Raw genomic sequence first — 22,717 nt, forward strand, 5'->3', positions numbered from 1 at the left:
TGCCACAAATTCCCCAAATTTCTCCAATTTCCCCCAAAATTCCCCCCAAATCCCCCCAAATTCCCCAAATTTCCCCAATTCCTCCAAAATTCCCCCCAAATTCCCCAAATTTCCCCCAAATTCTCAAAATCCCCCAAATTCCCCCAGTTTAGCCCCAAATTCCCCCCAAATCCTCAAAATCCCCCAAATCCCCCAAAATTTCTCCCAAATTCCCCCAAGTTCCCCCAAAATTTTCCCCAAAATTTCCCCAAATTCCCCACCAAAATCCCCCCAAATTCTCCAATTTCCTCCCAAATGTCTCAAATCTCCCCAAAATCCCCCAAAATTTCCCCAAAATCCTCCAAGGCCCCAAATTTTTTCCCAAAATCCCCCAAATTTTTTCCCAAAATTCCCAAATTTCCCCCAAATTCCCCAAAATTCCCCAAATTCCCCAAATCCCCCCATTCCCCTGGCCCCGCCCCTTTCCCTTCCCCACCCTCCCATTGGCTGCCCCCTCAAACCCCGCCTCCCTTCCTGATTGGCCGCCTTTTTCCCCGCACTCTCCTGCCATTGGCCGCCGTCCCCGCCCATCGCGCGCTTCCCGCGCGGCCATTGGCTCGCGGGCGGGGGCGGGGCGGTGCGAGGTTTCAAAGGGCGGGGCGCGGGCGGGCCGGCCGCAGATGGGCGAGCGCGGCGGCAGCGCGGGGGCCGCGGGCCCGGCCGGGGGCGGCGGCGCCCCCCGAGCCCCCAGCCCCGCCCGGGGCAACGGCGGCGCCCGCAGGCGGCGGGGGGGACCCCCCAAAGCCGAGCCCCGCTCCGGACATGGCGACGGCGCCGAGGAGCCCGCCGGAGACTTCAGGTAACGGGGCCCGGCCAAGCGGAGCCGCCCCCTCAGGCCGGAGGGGGAGCCCTGAGGGGGAGGTGGGCGCGGGGTGGGGCTGGGGCTGCCTCAGGTGGGGCTGGGGCCGCCTCAGGTGGGTTTGGGACCCCCCCAGGTGGGTTTGGGACCCCCAGGGACCCCCTCAGGTGGGTTTGGGACCCCCTCGGGTGGGTTTGGGACCCCCAGGGACCCCCCCAGGTGGGTTTGGGACCCCCTCGGGTGGGTTTGGGACCCCCGGGGATCCCCTCATGTGGGTCTGGGACCCCCTCAGGTGGGTTTGGGACCCCCAGGGATCCCCTCAGGTGGGTTTGGGACCCCCAGAGACCCCCTCAGGTGGGTTTGGGACCCCCAGAGACCCCCTCAGGAGGGTTTGGGACCCCCTCAGGTGGGTTTGGGACCCCCAGAGACCCCCTCAGGAGGGTTTGGGACCCTCTCAAGAGGGTTTGGGACCCTCTGGGACCCCCTCAGGTGGGGCTGGGACCCGCAGGGACCCCCCCAGGTGGGTTTGGGACCCCCTCAGGTGGGTTTGGGACCCCCAGAGACCCCCCCAGGAGGGTTTGGGACCCCCTCAGGAGGGTTTGGGACCCCCTCAGGTGGGTTTGGGACCCCCAGGGACCCGCTCCCGCCCTCATTTTGGGTCCTTTGGGACCCTCCCCCACCCTGAGCTGGCCCTGGGACCCCCGGGACCCCTCCCCATGTTTTGGGCTCCCCTCTGGGGACCCCCAAGCACCGCCCACCCTCACCCCGTTCCTCTGGGTCCCCCCCACCTCCACCCCGGGGTCCCCATGATCGTGTCCCCCATTTCCCTGGGTGTTCCCCCCAGTGCCCCCTGTCCCCAAAAAAACCCCAAAAAACCCCAAAGAACCCCCAAAAACTCCCAAAAAAAACCCCAAAAAATTCCCTAAAAACCCTTCCAAAAAAAGCCCCAAAACCCCAAAAAACTGCCCCAAAGACCTTCAAAAACTGCCCCCCAAAAAACTCCCAAAAAATGCCCCGCAAGTCCCCAAAAATTCCTCAAAAAAATCCAAAAATCTCTCCCAAAACCCCCCAGAGATCCCCCCAAAAACCTCCCGGTGTCCCAGTGCCCCTTGTCCCCGTGTCCCCCCGGTGTCCCCCCGGTGTCCCCCCCGTGTCCCCCCGGTGTCCCGGTGCCCCCTGTCCCCGTGTCCCCCCGGTGTCCCCCCGGTGTCCCCTCGGTGTCCCTTGTCCCCGTGTCCCCCCGGTGTCCCCTCGGTGTCCCCACTGTCCCCCCGGTGTCCCCCCCGGTGTCCGGTGCCCCCTGTCCCGGTGCCCGCTCCGTGTCCCCGGGGCGATGTCCCAACCCTGCCCCGCCACTCCCGCTTGCGACACCGCCGCCAGCGCCGCGGGACGGCCCCGCCCGCCCCGGTGTCACCATCGTGTCCCTGTCACCGCCCCGGTGTCACCATCGTGTCCCTGTCACCGCCCCGGTGTCACCATCGTGTCCCTGTCACCGCCCCGGTGTCACCTCCGTGTCCCTGTCACCGCCCCGGTGTCACCTCCGTGTCCCCATCGTGTCCCAGTCACCGCCCCGGTGTCACCTCCGTGTCCCCATCCCCGTGTCCCTGTCACCGCCCCGGTGTCACCATCGTGTCCCTGCCACGGCCCTGGTGTCACCTCCGTGTCCCCTCTGTGTCCCTGTCACCGCCCCGGTGTCACCTCCGTGTCCCTGCCACGGCCCCAGTGTCCCCATCGTGTCCCTGCCACGGCCCCGGTGTCACCATCGTGTCCCTGTCACCGCCCCGGTGTCACCTCCGTGTCCCCATCCCCGTGTCCCTGTCACCGCCCCAGTGTCACCATCGTGTCCCTGCCACGGCCCCGGTGTCACCTCCGTGTCCCCTCTGTGTCCCTGCCACCACCCAGGTGTCCCCCTGTGTCCCGCTGTGCCACCGCCCTGGTGTCCCCATCATGTCCCCATCACTATGTCCCTGCTGCCACCCCCTTGTCCCCTCGGTGCCACTACCCCCGTGTCCCCGAGGGGGTCCCACTGTCCCCTGTCCTTGATTTGGGGTCCCCAAGGGGAGCCCACTGTCCCCTGTCTCTTTTGGGGTCCCTCTGTCCCCCAGGGCCACCCCAAACCTGCTCAGGGCCACCCCAAACTCACCCAAGGCCACCCCAAACCCCCCAGGGCCACCCCAAATCCCCCCAGGGCCACCCCAAATCTGCTCAGGGCCACCCCAAACCCCCCAGGGCCACCCCAAACCCCCCCAGGGCCACCCCAAACCTGCTCAGGGCCACCCCAAACCTGCTCAGGGCCACCCCAAACCCCCCCAGGGCCACCCCAAACCCGCCCAGGGCCACCCCAAACCCGCCCAGGGCCACCCCAAACCCCCCCAGGGCCACCCCAAACCCCCCAGGGCCACCCCAAACCCCCTCAGGGCCACCCCAAACCTGCTCAGGGCCACCCCAAACTCCCTCAAGGCCACCCCAAACCCCCCCTGGGCCACCCCAAACCTGCCCAGGGCCACCCCAAACCTGCCCAGGGCCACCCCAAACCCCCTCAAGGCCACCCCAAACCTGCTCAGGGCCACCCCAAACCCCCCCAGGGCCACCCCAAACCTGCCCAGGGCCACCCCAAACCCCCCCTGGGCCACCCCAAATCTGCTCAGGGCCACCCCAAACCCCCCCAGGGTCACCCCAAACCTGCTCAGGGCCACCCCAAATCTGCTCAGAGTCACCCCAAACCTGCTCAGGGCCACCCCAAACCCCCCAGGGCCACCCCAAACCCTCCCAGGGCCACCCCAAACCCCCCCAGGGTCACCCCAAACCTGCTCAGGGCCACCCCAAATCTGCTCAGGGCCACCCCAAACCCCCCCGGTGCCACCCCAAACCCCCCCAGGGCCACCCCAAACCCGCTCAGGGCCACCCCAAACTCCCTCAGGGCCACCCCAAACCCCCCCAGGGCCACCCCAAACCCCCCCAGGGTCACCCCAAACCCCCCCAGGGCCACCCCAAACCCCCCCAGGGCCACCCCAATCCCGCCCAGGGCCACCCCCAGGGGTCAGAGGTCACCCTGGTGCCACCCCTGCCCCCCCTAATCCGCCCCTAATTAGTGTTAATTACCCCTGATCACCCCTATCTTATCGGGGGGACTCTGGACCCGGAGCTGGCGCTGCCACCGCCCTGTCCCTGCCTGCGTCACCTCTGTCCCCTCTTCTGTCACCTGTGCCACCTCTGTCACCCCCCGGGGGTGTCCCCAAGCCTTGGGGACCCCTCTGGGTGTCCCCTCCCCACCCAGAGCCCCCCAAAACCTCCCCAGGGTCCCTTTTGGGGGGTCCTGTCCCTGTGTGTCCCCTCCTGTGTCACCTCTGTCACTTTTCTGTCACCTCTGTCACTCCTGTGTCACCTGTGTCACACCCCCGGGGATGTCCCCAAGCCTTGGGGACCCCTTTGGGTGTCCCCTCACCCCTGGGAGGGTTTGGGGGTGTCCCCCCCGTCCCCAAGGTGTCCCCCCTGTCCCCAAGGTGTCCCCACCATCCCTCATTGTCCCCACGGTATCCTCAAGGTGTCCCCAAGGTGTCCCCTGCTGTCCCTTCGCTGTCCCCAAGGTGTCCCCCTGTCCCCGGGGTGTCCCCCAGGTGTCCCCAAGGTGTCCCCACGTGTCCCCAAGTGCTACAAGGTGTCCCCAAGATCTCCCCAAGGTGTCCCCTCGCTGTCCCCAGGGTGTCCCCCCGTCCCCAGGTGCCACAAGATGTCCCCGAAGGTGTCCCCATGGTGTCCCCACAGGGTCCCCAAGGTGTCCCCCCCATTCCCAAGGTGTCCCCGTGGTGTCCCCCCGTCCCCAAGGTGTCCCTGCGTGTCCCCAGGGTGTCCTCCTCACTGCCCCAGGGTGTCCCCAAGGTGTCCCCCCTGTCCCCAAGGTGTCCCCACCATCCCTCATTGTCCCCACGGTATCCTCAAGGTGTCCCCAAGGTGTCCCCCGCTGTCCCTTCGCTGTCCCCAAGGTGTCCCCCTGTCCCCGGGGTGTCCCCCAGGTGTCCCCAAGGTGTCCCCACGTGTCCCCAAGTGCTACAGGGTGTCCCCAAGATCTCCCCAAGGTGTCCCCAAGGTGTCCCCAGGTGCCACAAGCTGTCCCTTCGCTGTCCCCAAGGTGTCCCCCCATCCCCAGGGTGTCCCCAAGGTGTCCCCAAGGTGTCCCTGCGTGTCCCCAAGTGTCCCCCAGGTGTCCCCAAGGTGTCCCCAAGTGTCCCCCAGGTGTCTCCAAGGTGTCCCCAGGTGACCCTGCGTGTCCCCAGGGTGTCCCCCCTGTCCCCAGGGTGTCCCCCCTGTCCCCAGGGTGTCCCCGCATGTCCCCTCACTGTCCCCAGGGTGTCCCCAAGGTGTCCCCACGTGTCCCCAAGTGCTACAAGGTGTCCCCAAGATCTCCCCAAGGTGTCCCCTCGCTGTCCCCAGGGTGTCCCCAGGGTGTCCCCCCGTCCCCAGGTGCCACAAGATGTCCCCGAAGGTGTCCCTGTGGTGTCCCCACAGGGTCCCCAAGGTGTCCCCCCCATTCCCAAGGTGTCCCCATGCTGTCCCCCCGTCCCCAAGGTGTCCCTGCATGTCCCCAGGGTGTCCTCCTCACTGCCCCAGGGTGTCCCCAAGGTGTCCCCCCTGTCCCCAAGGTGTCCCAGCCATCCCTCATTGTCCCCACGGTATCCTCAAGGTGTCCCTAAGGTGTCCCCTGCTGTCCTTTCGCTGTCCACAAGTGTCCCCACGTGTCCCCAAGGTGTCCCCAGCTGTCCCCAAGGTGTCCCATTGCTGTCCCCACGTGTCCCCAAGGTGTCCCCACGTGTCCCCACGTGTCCCCATGTGTCCCCTGTGGCTGTCCCCAGGTGCCACAGGGTGTCCCCAAGGTGTCCCCAAGGTGTCCCCAGGTCTCACAAGGTGTCCCCAAGGTGTCCCCAAGGTGTCCCCAAGGTGTCTGCCCCGTCTCTCGCTGTCCCCAAGGTGTCCCTTCGCTGTCCCCAAGGTGTCCCGTTGCTGTCCCCACGTGTCCCCAAGGTGTCCCCACGTGTCCCCACGTGTCCCCAAGTGTCCCCAAGTGTCCCCAGCTGTCCCCACGTGTCCCCTGGCTGTCCCCAGGTGCCACAAGGTGCAGGAGTCGCTGCTGAGCTCGGCCAGCGGCTACAGCAACTACCGGGGGGTGCTCAACTGGTGCGTCGTCATGCTGGTGAGTCCCCGTGTCCCCGTGTCCCCAATGTCACCCCCAGGGTCCCCAGTGTGTCCCCAATGTCCCCAATGTCCCCCAATGTCCCCCCAATGTCCCCCCAATGTCCCCCCAATGTCCCCAATGTCCCCACTGATGTCCCCAATGTCCCCCCAATGTCCCCAATGTCCCCCAATGTCCCCAATGTCCCCCCAATGTCCCCCAATGTCCCCAATGTCCCCAATGTCCCCCCAATGTCCCCAATGTCCCCCAATGTCCCCAATGTCCCCCCAATGTCCCCAATGTCCCCAATGTCCCCAATGTCCCCAATGTCCCCCAATGTCCCCAATGTCCCCCCAATGTCCCCCAATGTCCCCAATGTCCCCCAATGTCCCCCCAATGTCCCCCAATGTCCCCAATGTCCCCCAATGTCCCCCAATGTCCCCCCAATGTCCCCCCAATGTCCCCAATGTCCCCCAATGTCCCCAATGTCCCCCCAATGTCCCCAATGTCCCCCCAATGTCCCCCCAATGTCCCCAATGTCCCCAATGTCCCCCCAATGTCCCCCAATGTCCCCCCAATGTCCCCCCAATGTCCCCCCAATGTCCCCCCAATGTCCCCCAATGTCCCCAATGTCCCCCCAATGTCCCCAATGTCCCCAATGTCCCCCAATGTCCCCAATTTCCCCAATGTCCCCAATGTCCCCAATGTCCCCCAATGTCCCCAATCCCCCCCAATGTCCCCCCAATGTCCCCAATGTCCCCTCAGTGTCCCCAATGTCCCCACAGGTTCTGTGCAACGCGCGGCTCTTCCTGGAGAACCTCATCAAGTGAGGGGGGACAGGGACGGGGACGGGGTGGCACTGGGGTGGCACTGTCCCAATTGGGGTGGCACTGTCCCCAAGGAGGGGGTGGCACTGTCCCCAGTTGGGGTGGCACTGTCCCAAGGGCAGGATTGGGGTGGCACTGTCCCCAATTGGGGTGGCACTGTCCCCAGGACAGGATTGGGGTGGCACTGTCCCCAATTGGGGTGGCACTGTCCCCAGTTGGGGTGGCACTGTCCCAAGGGCAGGATTGGGGTGGCACTGTCCCCAATTGGGGTGGCACTGTCCCCAGGACAGGATTGGGGTGGCACTGTCCCCGATTGGGGTGGCACTGTCCCAACTGGGGTGGCACTGTCCCCAGTTGGGGTGGCACTGTCCCCAGGACAGGATTGGGGTGGCACTGTCCCCAATTGGGGTGGCACTGTCCCAATTGGGGTGGCACTGTCCCAGTTGGGGTGGCACTGTCCCCAGGGCAGGATTGGGGTGGCACTGTCCCCAATTGGGGTGGCACTGTCCCCAATTGGGGTGGCACTGTCCCCAGTTGGGGTGGCACTGTCCCAGTTGGGGTGGCACTGTCCCCAATTGGGGTGGCACTGTCCCCAGTTGGGGTGGCACTGTCCCAATTGGGGTGGCACTGTCCCAATTGGGGTGGCACTGTCCCCAGGGCGGGATTGGGGTGGCACTGTCCCAGTTGGGGTGGCACTGTCCCCAGTTGGGGTGGCACTGTCCCAATTGGGGTGGCACTGTCCCCAATTGGGGTGGCACTGTCCCCAGGGCGGGATTGGGGTGGCACTGTCCCAATTGGGGTGGCACTGTCCCCAATTGGGGTGGCACTGTCCCCAATTGGGGTGGCACCGTCCCAATTGGGGTGGCACTGTCCCCAGGGCAGGATTGGGGTGGCACTGTCCCCAATTGGGGTGGCACTGTCCCCGATTGGGGTGGCACTGTCCCAATTGGGGTGGCACTGTCCCAATTGGGGTGGCACTGTCCCCGGGACAGGATTGGGGTGGCACTGTCCCCAATTGGGGTGGCACTGTCCCCAGTTGGGGTGGCACTGTCCCAATTGGGGTGGCACTGTCCCCAGGGCGGGATTGGGGTGGCACTGTCCCCAATTGGGGTGGCACTGTCCCCAGTTGGGGTGGCACTGTCCCCAGGGCAGGATTGGGGTGGCACTGTCCCAATTGGGGTGGCACTGTCCCAATTGGGGTGGCACTGTCCCCGGGACAGGATTGGGGTGGCACTGTCCCCAATTGGGGTGGCACTGTCCCAATTGGGGTGGCACTGTCCCAATTGGGGTGGCACTGTCCCCGATTGGGGTGGCACTGTCCCAATTGGGGTGGCACTGTCCCCAGTTGGGGTGGCACTGTCCCAATTGGGGTGGCACTGTCCCCAGGGCAGGATTGGGGTGGCACTGTCCCCAATTGGGGTGGCACTGTCCCCGATTGGGGTGGCACTGTCCCAATTGGGGTGGCACTGTCCCAATTGGGGTGGCACTGTCCCCGGGACAGGATTGGGGTGGCACTGTCCCCAATTGGGGTGGCACTGTCCCCAGTTGGGGTGGCACTGTCCCAATTGGGGTGGCACTGTCCCCAGGGCGGGATTGGGGTGGCACTGTCCCCAATTGGGGTGGCACTGTCCCCAGTTGGGGTGGCACTGTCCCCAGGGCAGGATTGGGGTGGCACTGTCCCAATTGGGGTGGCACTGTCCCAATTGGGGTGGCACTGTCCCCGGGACAGGATTGGGGTGGCACTGTCCCCAATTGGGGTGGCACTGTCCCAATTGGGGTGGCACTGTCCCCGATTGGGGTGGCACTGTCCCAATTGGGGTGGCACTGTCCCCAGTTGGGGTGGCACTGTCCCAGTTGGGGTGGCACTGTCCCAATTGGGGTGGCACTGTCCCCAATTGGGGTGGCACTGTCCCCAGTTGGGGTGGCACTGTCCCAATTGGGGTGGCACTGTCCCCAGGGCGGGATTGGGGTGGCACTGTCCCAATTGGGGTGGCACTGTCCCAATTGGGGTGGCACTGTCCCCAGGGCGGGATTGGGGTGGCACTGTCCCAATTGGGGTGGCACTGTCCCCAGTTGGGGTGGCACTGTCCCAATTGGGGTGGCACTGTCCCCAGGGCGGGATTGGGGTGGCACTGTCCCCAATTGGGGTGGCACTGTCCCCGGGACAGGATTGGGGTGGCACTGTCCCAATTGGGGTGGCACTGTCCCCAGGGCGGGATTGGGGTGGCACTGTCCCCAATTGGGGTGGCACTGTCCCCAATTGGGGTGGCACTGTCCCAATTGGGGTGGCACTGTCCCCAGGGCAGGATTGGGGTGGCACTGTCCCCAATTGGGGTGGCACTGTCCCCAATTGGGGTGGCACTGTCCCCAGTTGGGGTGGCACTGTCCCAATTGGGGTGGCACTGTCCCAATTGGGGTGGCACTGTCCCCAGGGCAGGATTGGGGTGGCACTGTCCCCAATTGGGGTGGCACTGTCCCCAATTGGGGTGGCACTGTCCCCAGTTGGGGTGGCACTGTCCCAATTGGGGTGGCACTGTCCCAATTGGGGTGGCACTGTCCCCAATTGGGGTGGCACTGTCCCCAGTTGGGGTGGCACTGTCCCAATTGGGGTGGCACTGTCCCCAGTTGGGGTGGCACTGTCCCCAATTGGGGTGGCACCGTCCCAATTGGGGTGGCACTGTCCCCAGGGCAGGATTGGGGTGGCACTGTCCCCAGTTGGGGTGGCACTGTCCCCAATTGGGGTGGCACTGTCCCCGATTGGGGTGGCACTGTCCCAACTGGGGTGGCACTGTCCCCAGTTGGGGTGGCACTGTCCCCAGGACAGGATTGGGGTGGCACTGTCCCAATTGGGGTGGCACTGTCCCTGGGACAGGATTGGGGTGGCACTGTCCCCAATTGGGGTGGCACTGTCCCCGGGACAGGATTGGGGTGGCACTGTCCCCAGCAGGGGTGGCACTGTCCCAATTGGGGTGGCACTGTCCCCAACAGGGGTGGCACTGTCCCCAGGACAGGATTGGGGTGGCACTGTCCCAATTGGGGTGGCACTGTCCCCAATTGGGGTGGCACTGTCCCCAAGGAGCGGGTGGGGTGTCCGGGGTTATTTTTGGGGTGATTTTGGGGGATTATGGGGCTTTTTTGGGGGAATTTTGGGGCAGTTTTTGTTGCTGGTTTTGGGATTGTTTTTGGGGTGTTCCATGGGTGGTTTTGGGGTGATTTTTGGGGCTGTTTTTGGGGTATCCCAGCGTATTTTGGGGCTGTTTTTGGGATTATTTTTGGGGAGTCCCATGGCTGATTTTGGGCTGTTTTGGGGTTTTTTTTGGGATGTCCCAGGGTATTTTGGGGTTATTTTTGGGGCAGTTTTTGGGGCTGTTTTTGGGGCTGTCTCAGGGTTATTTTTTGGGGTGTCCCGTAGGTGTTTTTGGGTGATTTTTGGGGTGTCCCGTGGGTGGTTTTGTGACAGTTTTTGGGGTGATTTTTGGGGTGTCCCAGGGTATTTTGGGGCTGTTTTTGGGGTTATTTTTGGGGCTGTCTCGGGGTGATTTTTGGGGTGTCCCAGGGTATTTTGGGGCTGTTTTTGGGGTTATTTTTGGGGAGTCCCATGGCTGATTTTGGCCTGTTTTGGGGTTATTTTTTGGGGTGTCCCAGGGTATTTTGGGGCTGTTTTGGGGATGATTTTTGGGGTGTCCCAGGGTATTTTGGGGCTGTTTTGGGGGTTATTTTTGGGGCTGTCTCGGGGGGATTTTTGGGGTGTCCCAGGGTATTTTGGGGCTGGTTTTGGGGTGTTCCAGGTACGGAATCCTGGTGGATCCCATCCAGGTGGTCTCGCTGTTCCTCAAGGACCCCTACAGCTGGCCCAGCCCCTGCCTGGTCATCGGTACGGCCTGAACCCCAAAATCTCCCCAAAAAATCCCCCAAATCCCCCCAAAACCACACCCAAAATCCTCCCCAAAAAAAATCCCCAAAATCCCCCCAAAAAAATCCCCAAAATCCCCCTGAAAAAAATCCCCCAAATTCCCCCCAAAATCGCCCAAAAATGCCCTTAAAAAATCCCTCTAAAATCCCCCCCCAAAAAATCCCCAAAATCCCCCCAAATCCCTCCAAAAACGCCGCCAAAAATCCCCAAAATCCCCCCAAATCCCTCCAAAATGCCCCCAAAAATCCCCCCAAAATCCCCTCAAAACCCCTCCAAAATCAACCAAAATCCCCCCAAAATCACCCAAAATACCCCCCAAAAAATCCCCCCAAAATCCCGTCAAAAATCCCCTGAATAATCCCCAAAATCCCCCCCAAAATCCCCCCCAAAATCCTCCCATAAAATCCACAAAAACCCCAATAATCCCCAAAATCCCCCCAAACCCCCCCAAATCCTCCCACAAACCCCAAAAAACCCCCAAATCCCCCCATAAAGCCCCCAAAACCCACCAAATTTCCCCCAAAATCCCCCCAAAACCCCCCAAAATTCCCCCAAATTCTCCCAAAATCCCCCCAAAAATCCCCCAAAACCCCCAAAATCCCCCATAAAATCCCCCCAAAAAACCCCAATTTCCCCCAAAATCCCTCCAAAACCCCCAAAAATTCTCCCAAAAAAACCCAAAATCCCCTCAAAAATCCCCAAAAACCCCCAAATTCCCCCAACCCCCCCCAAAATCCTCCCACAAACCCCCAAAAAACCCAAATCCCCCATAAACCCCCCAAAACCCACCAAATTTCCCCGAAATCATCCCAAATTCTCCCAAAATCCCCCAAATCCCCCAAACCCCCCAAAATCCCCCATAAAACCCCCCAAAAAACCCCCAATTTCCCCCAAAATCCCCCCAAAACCCCCAAAAATTCTCCCAAAAAACCCCAAAATCCCCTCAAAAATCCCCAAAATCCCCAAAATTCCACCTAAAATTCCCCCAAACATCTCCCCTAAATCCCCCAACCCCCCCAAAATCCCGCCATAAAACCCCCCAAAAAACCCCAAATTTCCCCCAAAATCCCCCCAAACCCCCACAAATTCTCCCAAAAAAACCCAAAATCCCCTCAAAAATCCCCAAAATCCCCCCAAACACTCCAAAATCCCCCCCCAAAATCCCCCAAACCCCCCAAAATCCCCCCATAAAACCCCCCAAAATCCACCAAAATTCCCCCAAATCATCCCAAAATCCCCCCCAAAAATCCCCAAAATCCCCAAAATCCCCCAAAATGCCCCAAAATGCCCCAAATTTGGCCGTTCCCCGCAGGGGCCAACGCCTTCGCCGTGGCGGCGCTGGAGCTGGAGCGGCGCCTGGCGGCGGTGAGGGGATTTTGGGGGATTTTGGGGAAATTTGGGGATTTTGGGGGATTTTGGGGAATTTTGGGGGAATTTTGGGGGGTTTTGGGTTTTTAAAGGGATTTTAGGAGGTTTTGGGGGGATTTTGGGGGGGGTTTGGAGAGATTTTGGGGGATTTAAGGGTGCATTTGGAGGGCATTTTGGGGGGATTTTTGGGGGCAATTTGGGAGGATTTGGGTGTATTTGGGGGGATTTGGGGGAAATTTTTGATTTTTTGGGGGGATTTTGGGAGGATTTGGGGAGACTTTGGGGTTTTAAAGGGATTTTAGGGGTTTTTGGGGAGATTTTGGGAGGATTGGGGGGATTTTGGGGGGATTTGGGTGTATTTGGGGGAAGATTTTGAGGGGAATTTTTTGGGGATTTTGGGGAGATTTTGGGGATTTTGGAGGGATTTTGTTGGGATTTTAGGGAATTTTGGGGGATCCTGGGGGGATTTTGGGGGGAATTTTGGGGGGATTGGGGTGTATTTGGGGGGATTTTGGGGGAGATTTTGAGGGAATTTTGGGGGGATTTTGGGAGGATTTTGGGGAATTTTGGAAGGATATGGGAGGATTTGGGGGATTTTGGGGGGATTTTGGGAGGATTTGGGGGGATTTGGGTTTTTAAAGGGATTTTCAGGGGTTTTGGGGGGATTTTGGGTGGTTTTAGAGGGATTTGGGGTGGATTTAGGGAAGGATTTGGGGGGATTTTCAGGTTTTTTTTGGGGAATTTTGGGGGAATTTTGGGGAATTTTGAGTTTTTAAAGGGAATTTCAGGGTTTTTTTGGGGAATTTTGGGGGGATTTTGGGGAATTTTGGGTTTTTAAAGGGAATTTCAGGGGTTTTGGGGGGATTTAGGGGGATTTGGGGAGGATTTGGGGCGATTTGGGGGAATTTTGGCTGTATTTTGGGGTTATTTTGGGTGCATTTTTGGGGATATTTTGGGGTTATTTTGGCTGTATTTTGGGTGCATTTTTGGGGATATTTTGGGGTTATTTTGGCTGTATTTTGGGTGCATTTTGGGGATATTTTCAGGAATATTTTGCTGTATTTTGGGGGTTATTTGTGGAGTATTTTGTCCATATTTTGGCTGTATTTTGGCTGTATTTTGGGGAGTATTTGGGGTTATTTGGGGGAATATTTTGTCCATATTTTGGGTGTATTTGAGGAGTATTTGGGGAATGTTTTGGCTGTATTTTGTGTACATTTTGGGGAGTAATTGGGGATATTTTGGGGATATTTTGGGGACTATTTTGGGGATATTTTGGGGACATTTTGGGGATATTTTGGGGACATTTTGGGGATATTTTGGGGACATTTTGGGGACTATTTTGGGGACATTTTGGGGATATTTTGGGGACATTTTGGGGACTATTTTGGGGAACATTTTGCTGGTTTTTGTGTACATTTTGGGGATATTTTAGGGACATTTTGGGGATATTTTGGGGACATTTTGGGGAATATTTTGCTGTATTTTGTGTACGTTTTGGGGATATTTTGGGGAATATTTTGCTGTATTTTGTGTACGTTTTGGGGATATTTAGTGTACATTTTGGGGATATTCTGGGGATATTTTGGGGATATTTTGGGGAACATTTTGCTCTATTTTGTGTACATCTTGGGGATATTTTGGGGATATTTTGGGGAATATTTTGTGTACATTTTTGGGATATTCTGGGGTATTTTGTGTACATCTTGGGGATATTTTTGGGATATTCTGGGGATATTTTGGGGGATATTTTGGGGAACATTTTGCTCTATTTTGTGTACATCTTGGGGATATTTTGGGGATATTTTGTGTATTTTGTGTACATTTTATTGATATTTTGTGTACATCTTGGGGATATTTTGGGGATATTTTGTGTACATCTTGGGGATATTTTGTGTACATCCCGGGGATATTCTGGGTGTATTTTGGGGATATTCCGGGGATATTCTGGGTGTATTTTGGGGATATTCCGGGGATATTCTGGGTGTATTTTGGGGATATTCCGGGGATATTCTGGGTGTATTTTGGGGATATTCCGGGGATATTCTGGGTGTATTTTGTGTACATCCCGGGGATATTCTGGGTGTATTTTGGGGATATTCCGGGGATATTCTGGGTGTATTTTGGGGATATTCCGGGTGTATTTTGGGGATATTCCGGGGATATTCTGGGTGTATTTTGGGGATATTCTGGGTGTATTTTGGGGATATTCCGGGGATATTCTGGGTGTATTTTGAGGATATTCCGGGGATATTCTGGGTGTATTTTGGGGATATTCTGGGTGTATTTTGAGGATATTCCGGGGATATTCTGGGTGTATTTTGGGGATATTCTGGGTGTATTTTGGGGATATTCTGGGGATATTCTGGGTGTATTTTGGGGATATTCTGGGTGTATTTTGGGGATATTCCGGGGATATTCTGGGTGTATTTTGGGGATATTCTGGGTGTATTTTGGGGATATTCCGGGGATATTCTGGGTGTATTTTGGGGATATTCCGGGGATATTTTGGGGCACCTCGTGCCGTTTTTTGGGGTGACCTGGCCGCCCCCAGGGCTCGGTGTCGGCGCGCGCGGGCTGGGCGCTGCGCTGCCTCAACCTCCTGAGCATCCTCTGCTTCCCGGCCGCCGTGGTGCTGCTGCTGCCCTCCGTCACCCCGGGTGAGCCTCGGGCGGGCTGGGACCCCCCGAATTCGGGGACCCCCCGAATTCGGGGATCCCCCCCAAAATCAGCCGCTGAGCTGCCCCGACCTCCCTCAGTGGGCGCGGCGCTGGCGCTGGGCGTGCACACCGTGCTCTTCCTCAAGCTCTTCTCCTTCCACCACGTCAACGAGTGGTGCCGGCAGCGCCCCCGGAACGCGCCCGCAGCCCCCCAAAAACCCCCCGGGGCGGGGCAGGAAGGTACCGAGGGGGCCGGGGGGTCCCGCCCAGCCCCACTTTTGGGTGGGGGGCTCACCCAAGGGTCCCCAGCCCGCAGAGCCAACGGGGACGTGGCGCGCGGGGAGGTGGAGTACCCGGAGAACCTCAGCTACCGCAGTGAGTGCGGGGAGAAAACGCCCCGAAATGTCCCCGGAGTAGCCCCGAAATATCCCCGAAATATCACTGAAACATCACCAAAATATCCCCAAAATATCCCTGAGACATCACCAAAATATCCCCAAAATATCCCCAAAATATCCCCAAAATGTCCCCGAAATATCCCCAAAATATCACTGAAACATCACCAAAATATCCCCAAAATATCCCCGAAATATCCCTGAGACATCACCAAAATATTCCCAAAATATCTCCGAAATAGCCCCGAAATATCCCCAAAATATCCCTGAAATATCCCCGAAATAGCCCCAAAATATCACTGAAACATCACCAAAATATTCCCAAAATATCCTGAAACATCAACAAAATATTCCCAAAATATCCCCGGAATAGCCCCAAAGTATCCCCGAAATATCCCTGAGACATCACCAAAATATTCCCAAAATATCCCTGAGACATCACCAAAATATTCCCAAAATATCCCTGAGACATCACCAAAATATTCCCAAAATGTCCCCGGAATAGCCCCAAAGTATCCCCAAAATATCCCTGAAATATCCCTAAAATATCCCTGAAATAGCCCCAAAATATCCCCAAAATATCCCTGAGACATCACCAAAATATCCCAAAATATCCCTGAGACATCACCAAAATATTCCCAAAATATCCCTGAAATATCCCAAAATATCCCCAAAATATCCCTGAAACATCACCAAAATATCCCCAAAATATCCCAAAATAGCCCCAAAATATCCCTGAAACATCACCAATATATTCCCAAAATATCCCCAGAATAGCCCCAAAGTATCCCCGAAATATCCCTGAAAACATCACCAAAATATCCCTAAAATATCCCCGGAATAGCCCCGAAATATCCCCAAAATATCACCAAAATATCCCCGAAATAGCCCCAAAATATCCCTGAAACATCACCAAAATATTCCCAAAATATCCCCGAAATAGCCCTGAAATATCCCTGAAACATCACCAAAATATCCCTGAAACATCACCAAAATATCCCCAAAATAGCCCCAAAATGTCCCCGAAATATCACTGAAACATCACCAATATATTCCCAAAATATCCCCAAAAATAGCCCCAAAATATCCCCAAAATATATCCCCAAAATATCTCCAAAGTATCCCTGAAATATCACCAAAATATCCCCAAAATCCCCCCAAAATATCACTGAAATATTCCTGAAATATCCCCAAAATGTCACCAAAGTATCCCCAAAATACCCCCAAAATGTCCCCGAAATATTCCCAAAGTATCCCCGAAATATCCCCAAAATATCCCCAAAATATCCCCAAAATCCCCCAAAATATCCCCAAAATCCCCCAAAATATCCCCAAAATCCCCCCAAAATACCACTAAAGTCCCTCGCAAAATCTGCCCCAAAATACCCCAAATTCACCCCAAAAATCCCCCTAAAATTGACCCCAAAAATCCCCCAATTCACCCAAAATGCCCCTGAAATCCCCTAAAATATTCCCAAAATTACCCCTCAACCCCCACATTCCCCTAAAATGTATTTTGGGTTTTTTGGGGGTTTTTGGGGTTTTTTTAGGGGGGTTTTGTGGTTTTGGGGGGTTTTTAGGGGGGTTTGGGAGTTTTTTGGGGGTTTTTGGGTGTTTTGGGTGGTTTTGGGGATGTTTTTTGGGGTGTTTTTGGGTGGTTTTGGGTTTTTGGGTTTTTTGGGGGTGATTTTGGGGATGTTTTTGGGGTGTTTTGGGTGTTTTGGGGGTTTTTGGGGGTGTTTTTGGGGTGGTTTTGGGGTGATTTTGGGGATGTTTTTGGGGTGTTTTTGGGTTTTTGGGTTTTTTGGGGGTGATTTTGGGGATGTTTTTGGGGTGTTTTTGGGTGTTTTGGGGGTTTTTAGGGGGTTTTGGGAGTTTTTTGGGTTTTTTGGGTGTTTTGGGGGTTTTTGGGATGTTTTTGGGGTGTTTTTGGGGTGGTTTTGGTTTTTGGGTTTTTTGGGGGTGATTTTGGGGATGTTTTTGGGGTGTTTTGGGTGTTTTGGGGTTTTTAGGGGGTTTTGGGAGTTTTTTGGGGTGTTTTTGGTTGTTTTGGGGTTTCTTTGGGGTGTTTTGGGGTTTCTTTGGGGTGTTTGGGGGTTTTTTTGGGGTGTTTTTGGGTTTTTTTAGAGGGTTTTAGGTTTTTTTGGGGTTTTTGGGATGTTTTGGGGGTTTTTTTGGGTGTTTTTGGGTTTTTTGGGGGTGCTTTGGGGTTGATTTTGGGGTTGGTTTTGGGGTGGTTTTGGGGTGTTTTCGGTGTTTTTTTCAGGGTGTTCCCCAGGTGTTCTCAGGGTGTTTTTGGTGTATTTTTGGTTTTTTTTCAGGGTGTTTTCAGGGTGTTTTTGGTGTATTTTTGGGGTTTTTTTTCAGGGTATTTTTGGGGTATTTTTGGGGTTTTTTTCAGGGTGTTTTCAGGGTGTTTTTGGTGTATTTTTGGTTTTTTTTCAGGGTGTTTTCAGGGTGTTTTTGGTGTATTTTTGGGGTTTTTTCAGGGTATTTTGGGGTATTTTTGGGTTTTTTTCAGGGTGTTTTCAGGGTGTTTTTGGTGTATTTTTGGGGTTTTTTTCAGGGTATTTTTGGGGTATTTTTGGGTTTTTTTCAGGGTGTTTTCAGGGTGTTTTTGGTGTATTTTTGGGGTTTTTTTCAGGGTATTTTTGGGGTATTTTTGGGGTTTTTTTCAGGGTGTTTTCAGGGTGTTTTGGTGTATTTTTGGGGTTTTTTTCAGGGTGTTTTCAGGGTGTTTTTGGTGTATTTTTGGGGTTTTTTTCAGGGTATTTTTGGGGTATTTTTGGGTTTTTTTTCAGGGTGTTTTCAGGGTGTTTTTGGTGTATTTTTGGGGTTTTTTTCAGGGTGTTTTCAGGGTGTTTTTGGGGTTTTTTTCAGGGTATTTTTGGGGTGTTTTTAGGGTATTTTTGGGGTGATTTTGGGCTGTTTTGGGGGTGGTTTTGGGGATTTTCTCAGGGTATTTTGGGGTGTTCTCCTGCTGTTTTCGGGGTGATTTTGGGGTGATTTGGGTCAGTTTTGGGGGTCCCTGACCCCTGTCCCCCCAGACCTGTACTATTTCCTGCTGGCCCCCACGCTCTGTCACGAGGCTGATTTTGGGCTGGTTTGGGGGTTTTTTCAGGGTGTTTTTGGGTCTGTTTTTGGGGATTTTTTCAGGGTGTTTTTGGGGTGATTTTGGGCTGTTTTGGGGTTTTTTTCAGGGTATTTTCGGGGTGATTTTGGGCTGTTTTTGGGGATTTTTTCAGGGTGTTTTTGGGCTGATTTTGGGCTGTTTTTGGGGATTTTTTCAGGGTATTTTTGGGATGTTTTTCGGGATTTTTTCAGGGTGTTTTTGGGGTATTTTTGCGGTGTTTTGGGGGTGTTTTTGGGGTCCCTGACCCCTGTCCCCCCAGACCTGTACTATTTCCTGCTGGCCCCCACGCTCTGTCACGAGGCTGATTTTGGGCTGTTTTGGGAGTTTTTTCAGGGTGTTTTGGGCTGTTTTTGGGGATTTTTTCAGGGTGTTTTTGGGCTGTTTTTGGGCTGTTTTGGGGGATTTTTTCAGGGTGTTTTTGGGCTGTTTTTGGGGATTTTTTCGGGGTGATTTTGGGGTGATTTGGGTCAGTTTTGGGGGTCCCTGACCCCTGTCCCCCCAGACCTGTACTATTTCCTGCTGGCCCCCACGCTCTGCCACGAGGCTGATTTTGGGCTGGTTTGGGGGTTTTTTCAGGGTGTTTTTGGGTCTGTTTTTGGGGATTTTTTCAGGGTGTTTTTGGGGTGATTTTGGGCTGTTTTGGGGTTTTTTTCAGGGTATTTTCGGGGTGATTTTGGGCTGTTTTTGGGGATTTTTTCAGGGTATTTTTGGGGTGTTTTCAGGGTATTTTTGGTCTGTTTTTGGGTTTTTTTCAGGGTGTTTTCGGGGTGATTTTGGGGATTTTTTCAGGGTGTTTTTGGGGTGATTTGGGGCTGTTTTTGGGGTGTTTTTGGGGGTCCCTGACCCCCTGTCCCCCCAGACCTGTACTATTTCCTGCTGGCCCCCACGCTCTGCCACGAGGCTGATTTTGGGCTGTTTTGGGGTGTTTTTGGGCTGTTTTTGGGCTGTTTTGGGGGATTTTTTCAGGGTGTTTTTGGGCTGTTTTTGGGGATTTTTTCGGGGTGATTTTGGGGTGATTTGGGTCAGTTTTGGGGGTCCCTGACCCCTGTCCCCCCAGACCTGTACTATTTCCTGCTGGCCCCCACGCTCTGCTACGAGCTCAACTTCCCGCGCTCCCCCCGGCTCCGCAAGCGATTCCTGCTGCGCCGCCTCGCCGAGATGGTCGGGGGGGTTTGGGGGGTCCCGGGGGGTCCCGGGGGATTTGGGGGGTCCTGGGGGGATTTGGGGACATTTGGGGGGTCCCGAGGGGGATTTGGGGGGTCCCAGAGGGGTTTGGGGGGTCCTGGGGGGATTTGGGGGTCCTGGGGGGGATTTGGGGGGTCCCGGGGGGTCCCGGGGGATTTGGGGGGTCCTGGGGGGGATTTGGGGGGTCCCAGAGGGGGTTTGGGGGGTCCCGGGGGGATTTGGGGGTCCTGGGGGGATTTGGGGGGTCCTGGGGGGGGTCCCAGGGGGGATTTGGGGGATCCCGGGGGGATTTGGGGGGTCCCAGGGGGGGTTTGGGGGGTCCCGGGGGGAATTTGGGGGGTCCCGGGGGGGTTTGGGGGGTCCCAGGGTGGGTTTGGGTGGTCCCGAGGGGATTTGGGGGGTCCCTGGGGGATTTGGGGGTCCTGGGGGGATTTGGGGGGTCCCTGGGGGGGTTTGGGGGAGGTTTGAGGGGGTTTGGGGGTCCTGGGGGGGATTTGGGGGGTCCTGGGTGGGTCCCAGGGGGGATTTGGGGGGTCCCAGGGGGGATTTGGGGGTCCCAGGGGGGTTTGGGGGGTCCCAGGGTGGGTTTCAGGGAGGTTTGGGGGGGATTTGGGGGTCCCGGGGGGTTTGGGGGGGGGTCTGTAATTTGGGGAGGGGTCTCTAATTTGGGGAGGGGTCTGTAATTAGGGGAGGGGTCCCGGGGGTCTCTAATTTGGGGGGGTCTGTAATTAGGGGAGGGGTCCCGGGGGTCTCTAATTTGGGGAGGGGTATGTAATTAGGGGAGGGGTCCCGGGGGTCTCTAATTTTGGGGGGGGGTCTCTAATTCGGGGGTCTCTAATTTGGGGGGGGGTCTCTAATTAGGGGAGGGGTCTGTAATTAGGGGAGGGGTCCCGGGGGTCTCTAATTAGGGGGGTCTCTAATTTGGGGGGGTCTGTAATTAGGGGACGGGTCCCGGGGGTCTCTAATTAGGGGGGTCTCTAATTTGGGGGGGTCTCTAATTAGGGGAGGGGTCCCGGGGGTCTCTAATTTTGGGGGGGGGTCTCTAATTCGGGGGTCTCTAATTTGGGGGTCTGTAATTTGGGGGGGTCTGTAATTAGGGGAGGGGTCCCGGGGGTCTCTGAATTTGGGGAGGGGTCCCGGGGGTCTCTAATTAGGGGGTCTCTAATTAGGGGAGGGGTCCCGGGGGTCTCTAATTTGGGGGTCTCTAATTAGGGGAGGGGTCCCGGGGGTCTCTAATTAGGGGAGGGGTCTCTAATTCGGGGGTCTCTAATTTGGGGAGGGGTCCCAGGGGTCTCTAATTTGGGGGTCTCTAATTTGGGGAGGGGTCTCTAATTTGGGGGGTCTCTAATTGGGGAGGGGTCTCTAATTTGGGGGTCTGTAATTTGGGGGTCTGTAATTAGGGGGGTCTGTAATTAGGGGAGGGGTCCCGGGGGTCTCTAATTTGGGGAGGGGTCTCTAATTAGGGGGGTCTGTAATTAGGGGAGGGGTCTCTAATTTGGGGGTCTGTAATTTGGGGGTCTCTAATTAGGGGGGTCTGTAATTAGGGGAGGGGTCCCGGGGGTCTCTAATTTGGGGAGGGGTCTCTAATTAGGGGGGTCTGTAATTAGGGGAGGGGTCTCTAATTTGGGGGTCTGTAATTTGGGGGTCTCTAATTAGGGGGGTCTGTAATTAGGGGAGGGGTCCCGGGGGTCTCTAATTTGGGGAGGGGTCTCTAATTAGGGGGGTCTGTAATTAGGGGAGGGGTCCCGGGGGTCTCACGGCCCCTCCCCCCCCCAGCTTTTCTTCACGCAGCTCCTGGTGGGGCTCATCCAGCAGGTGAGGCCGAAATTTGGGGCATTTTGGGCCTTTTTGGGCCATTTTCGGAGGTTTTTGGGCATTTGGGGATTTTTGGGAGGTTTGGGGACTTTTTTGGGGATTTTTTGGGATTTTTGTTGTTGGGTTTTTTGGGCATTTTGGGGATTTTTAGGGATTTTTTTGGTTGTTTTTTTAAGGGGTTTTTAGGGGTTTTTGGGAGGTTTTGGGGATTTTTGGGAGGTTTTTTTTTTGGTTTTTTGGGTTTTTTTGGGGAGGTTCTTTGGGCGTTTTTAGGGGTTTTTTGGGTGTTTTTGGATGCTTTTTCGGTGTCTTTTTGCGTTTTGGATATTTTTGGGCATTTTTAGTTTTTTGGGGATGTTTTGGGGGTTTTCTTGGGTGTTTTTGGATGTTCTTTCGAGTCTTTCTGTTTTGGGGTTTTTTTGGGTGTTTTTGGGTGGTTTCAAACACTTTTTGGGTGTTTTTTGGGGTGTTTTGGGTGGTTTTGGGTGGTTTCTTTTTGGCTTTGGGTGGTCTTGGATGCTTTTTGGGGTTTTTTTTTGGTTTTTGGGTGTTTTTGGGACATTTTTGGGTTTTTCCCCTTCGCAGTGGATGGTTCCGACCATCCAAAATTCCATGAAACCGTTTCGGGTGAGTCTGGGGGCGCCTCCCGCGGCCCCCTCCCCAAATTCCCCAAAATTCCCCCCAAATTCCCCCAAAATCCCCTCAAAACCCCCCAAATTTCCCCAAAATCTCCCAAATTCCCCCCAAAATCTCCCAAATTTCCCCAAAATCCTCCAAATTCCCACAGAATTCCCTCTCAAAAACCTCAATTCCCCCAAATTCGCCCCCAAATTCCCCCAAATTTTCCCAAATTCCCCTGAATTTCCCCAAAATCCTCCAAATTTCCCTGAATTTCCCCAAAATCATCCAAATTCCCCGAAATTCCCCCGAATTTCCCTGAATTTCCCCAAGTTCTCCCCGAATTTCCCCAGAATTCCCTGCCAAAAACCTGAATTCCCCCAAATTCCCCTAAATTCTCCCAAAATCTCCCAATTTCCCCCAAGTTCCCCCAAAATCTCCCAAATTCACCCAGAATTCCCTGCCAAAAACCTGAATCACCCCAAATTCCCCCAAATTCTCCCCAAATTCCCCAAAATTCCCCCAAAATCTCCCCAAAAATCCCCCAAATTCTCCCAAATTCTTCCCAAATTCCCCAAAATTTTCCCAAAATCTCCCCAAAATCCTCCCAAATCCCCCTGAATTCCCCCAAATTCCCCCAGAATTCCCTGCCAAAAACCTGAATTCCCCCAAATTCCCCCAAAACCCCCAAATTTGCCCCAAAATCCCAAATTTCTCGGCCTCCCCAGGACATGGATTATTCCCGGATCATCGAGCGCCTCCTGAAGCTGGCGGTGAGGAACCCCAAAATCACCCAAA

General features: G+C 55.8%; 1 protein-coding gene across 1 annotated transcript in view; it reads left to right on the forward strand.

The window, feature by feature from the left end:
* The first annotated feature begins 659 nt into the window (after window positions 1–659).
* Window positions 660–22,717, forward strand: part of LOC110483891 (diacylglycerol O-acyltransferase 1-like) — a 29,532-nt gene continuing 7,474 nt past the window's right edge. The window contains exons 1-12 of the mRNA XM_077781454.1: window positions 660–838; window positions 5,939–6,026; window positions 6,791–6,831; window positions 10,621–10,706; window positions 12,058–12,110; window positions 14,668–14,773; window positions 14,873–15,013; window positions 15,083–15,148; window positions 19,359–19,462; window positions 21,263–21,301; window positions 21,887–21,928; window positions 22,648–22,692. Coding sequence (XP_077637580.1) covers window positions 660–838; window positions 5,939–6,026; window positions 6,791–6,831; window positions 10,621–10,706; window positions 12,058–12,110; window positions 14,668–14,773; window positions 14,873–15,013; window positions 15,083–15,148; window positions 19,359–19,462; window positions 21,263–21,301; window positions 21,887–21,928; window positions 22,648–22,692 — 990 coding nt within the window. The remainder of the gene's footprint in view (window positions 839–5,938; window positions 6,027–6,790; window positions 6,832–10,620; window positions 10,707–12,057; window positions 12,111–14,667; window positions 14,774–14,872; window positions 15,014–15,082; window positions 15,149–19,358; window positions 19,463–21,262; window positions 21,302–21,886; window positions 21,929–22,647; window positions 22,693–22,717) is intronic.

Source organism: Lonchura striata, chromosome 1 (assembly GCF_046129695.1).
Source record: "Lonchura striata isolate bLonStr1 chromosome 1, bLonStr1.mat, whole genome shotgun sequence".
NCBI classification, from domain to species: domain Eukaryota; kingdom Metazoa; phylum Chordata; class Aves; order Passeriformes; family Estrildidae; genus Lonchura; species Lonchura striata.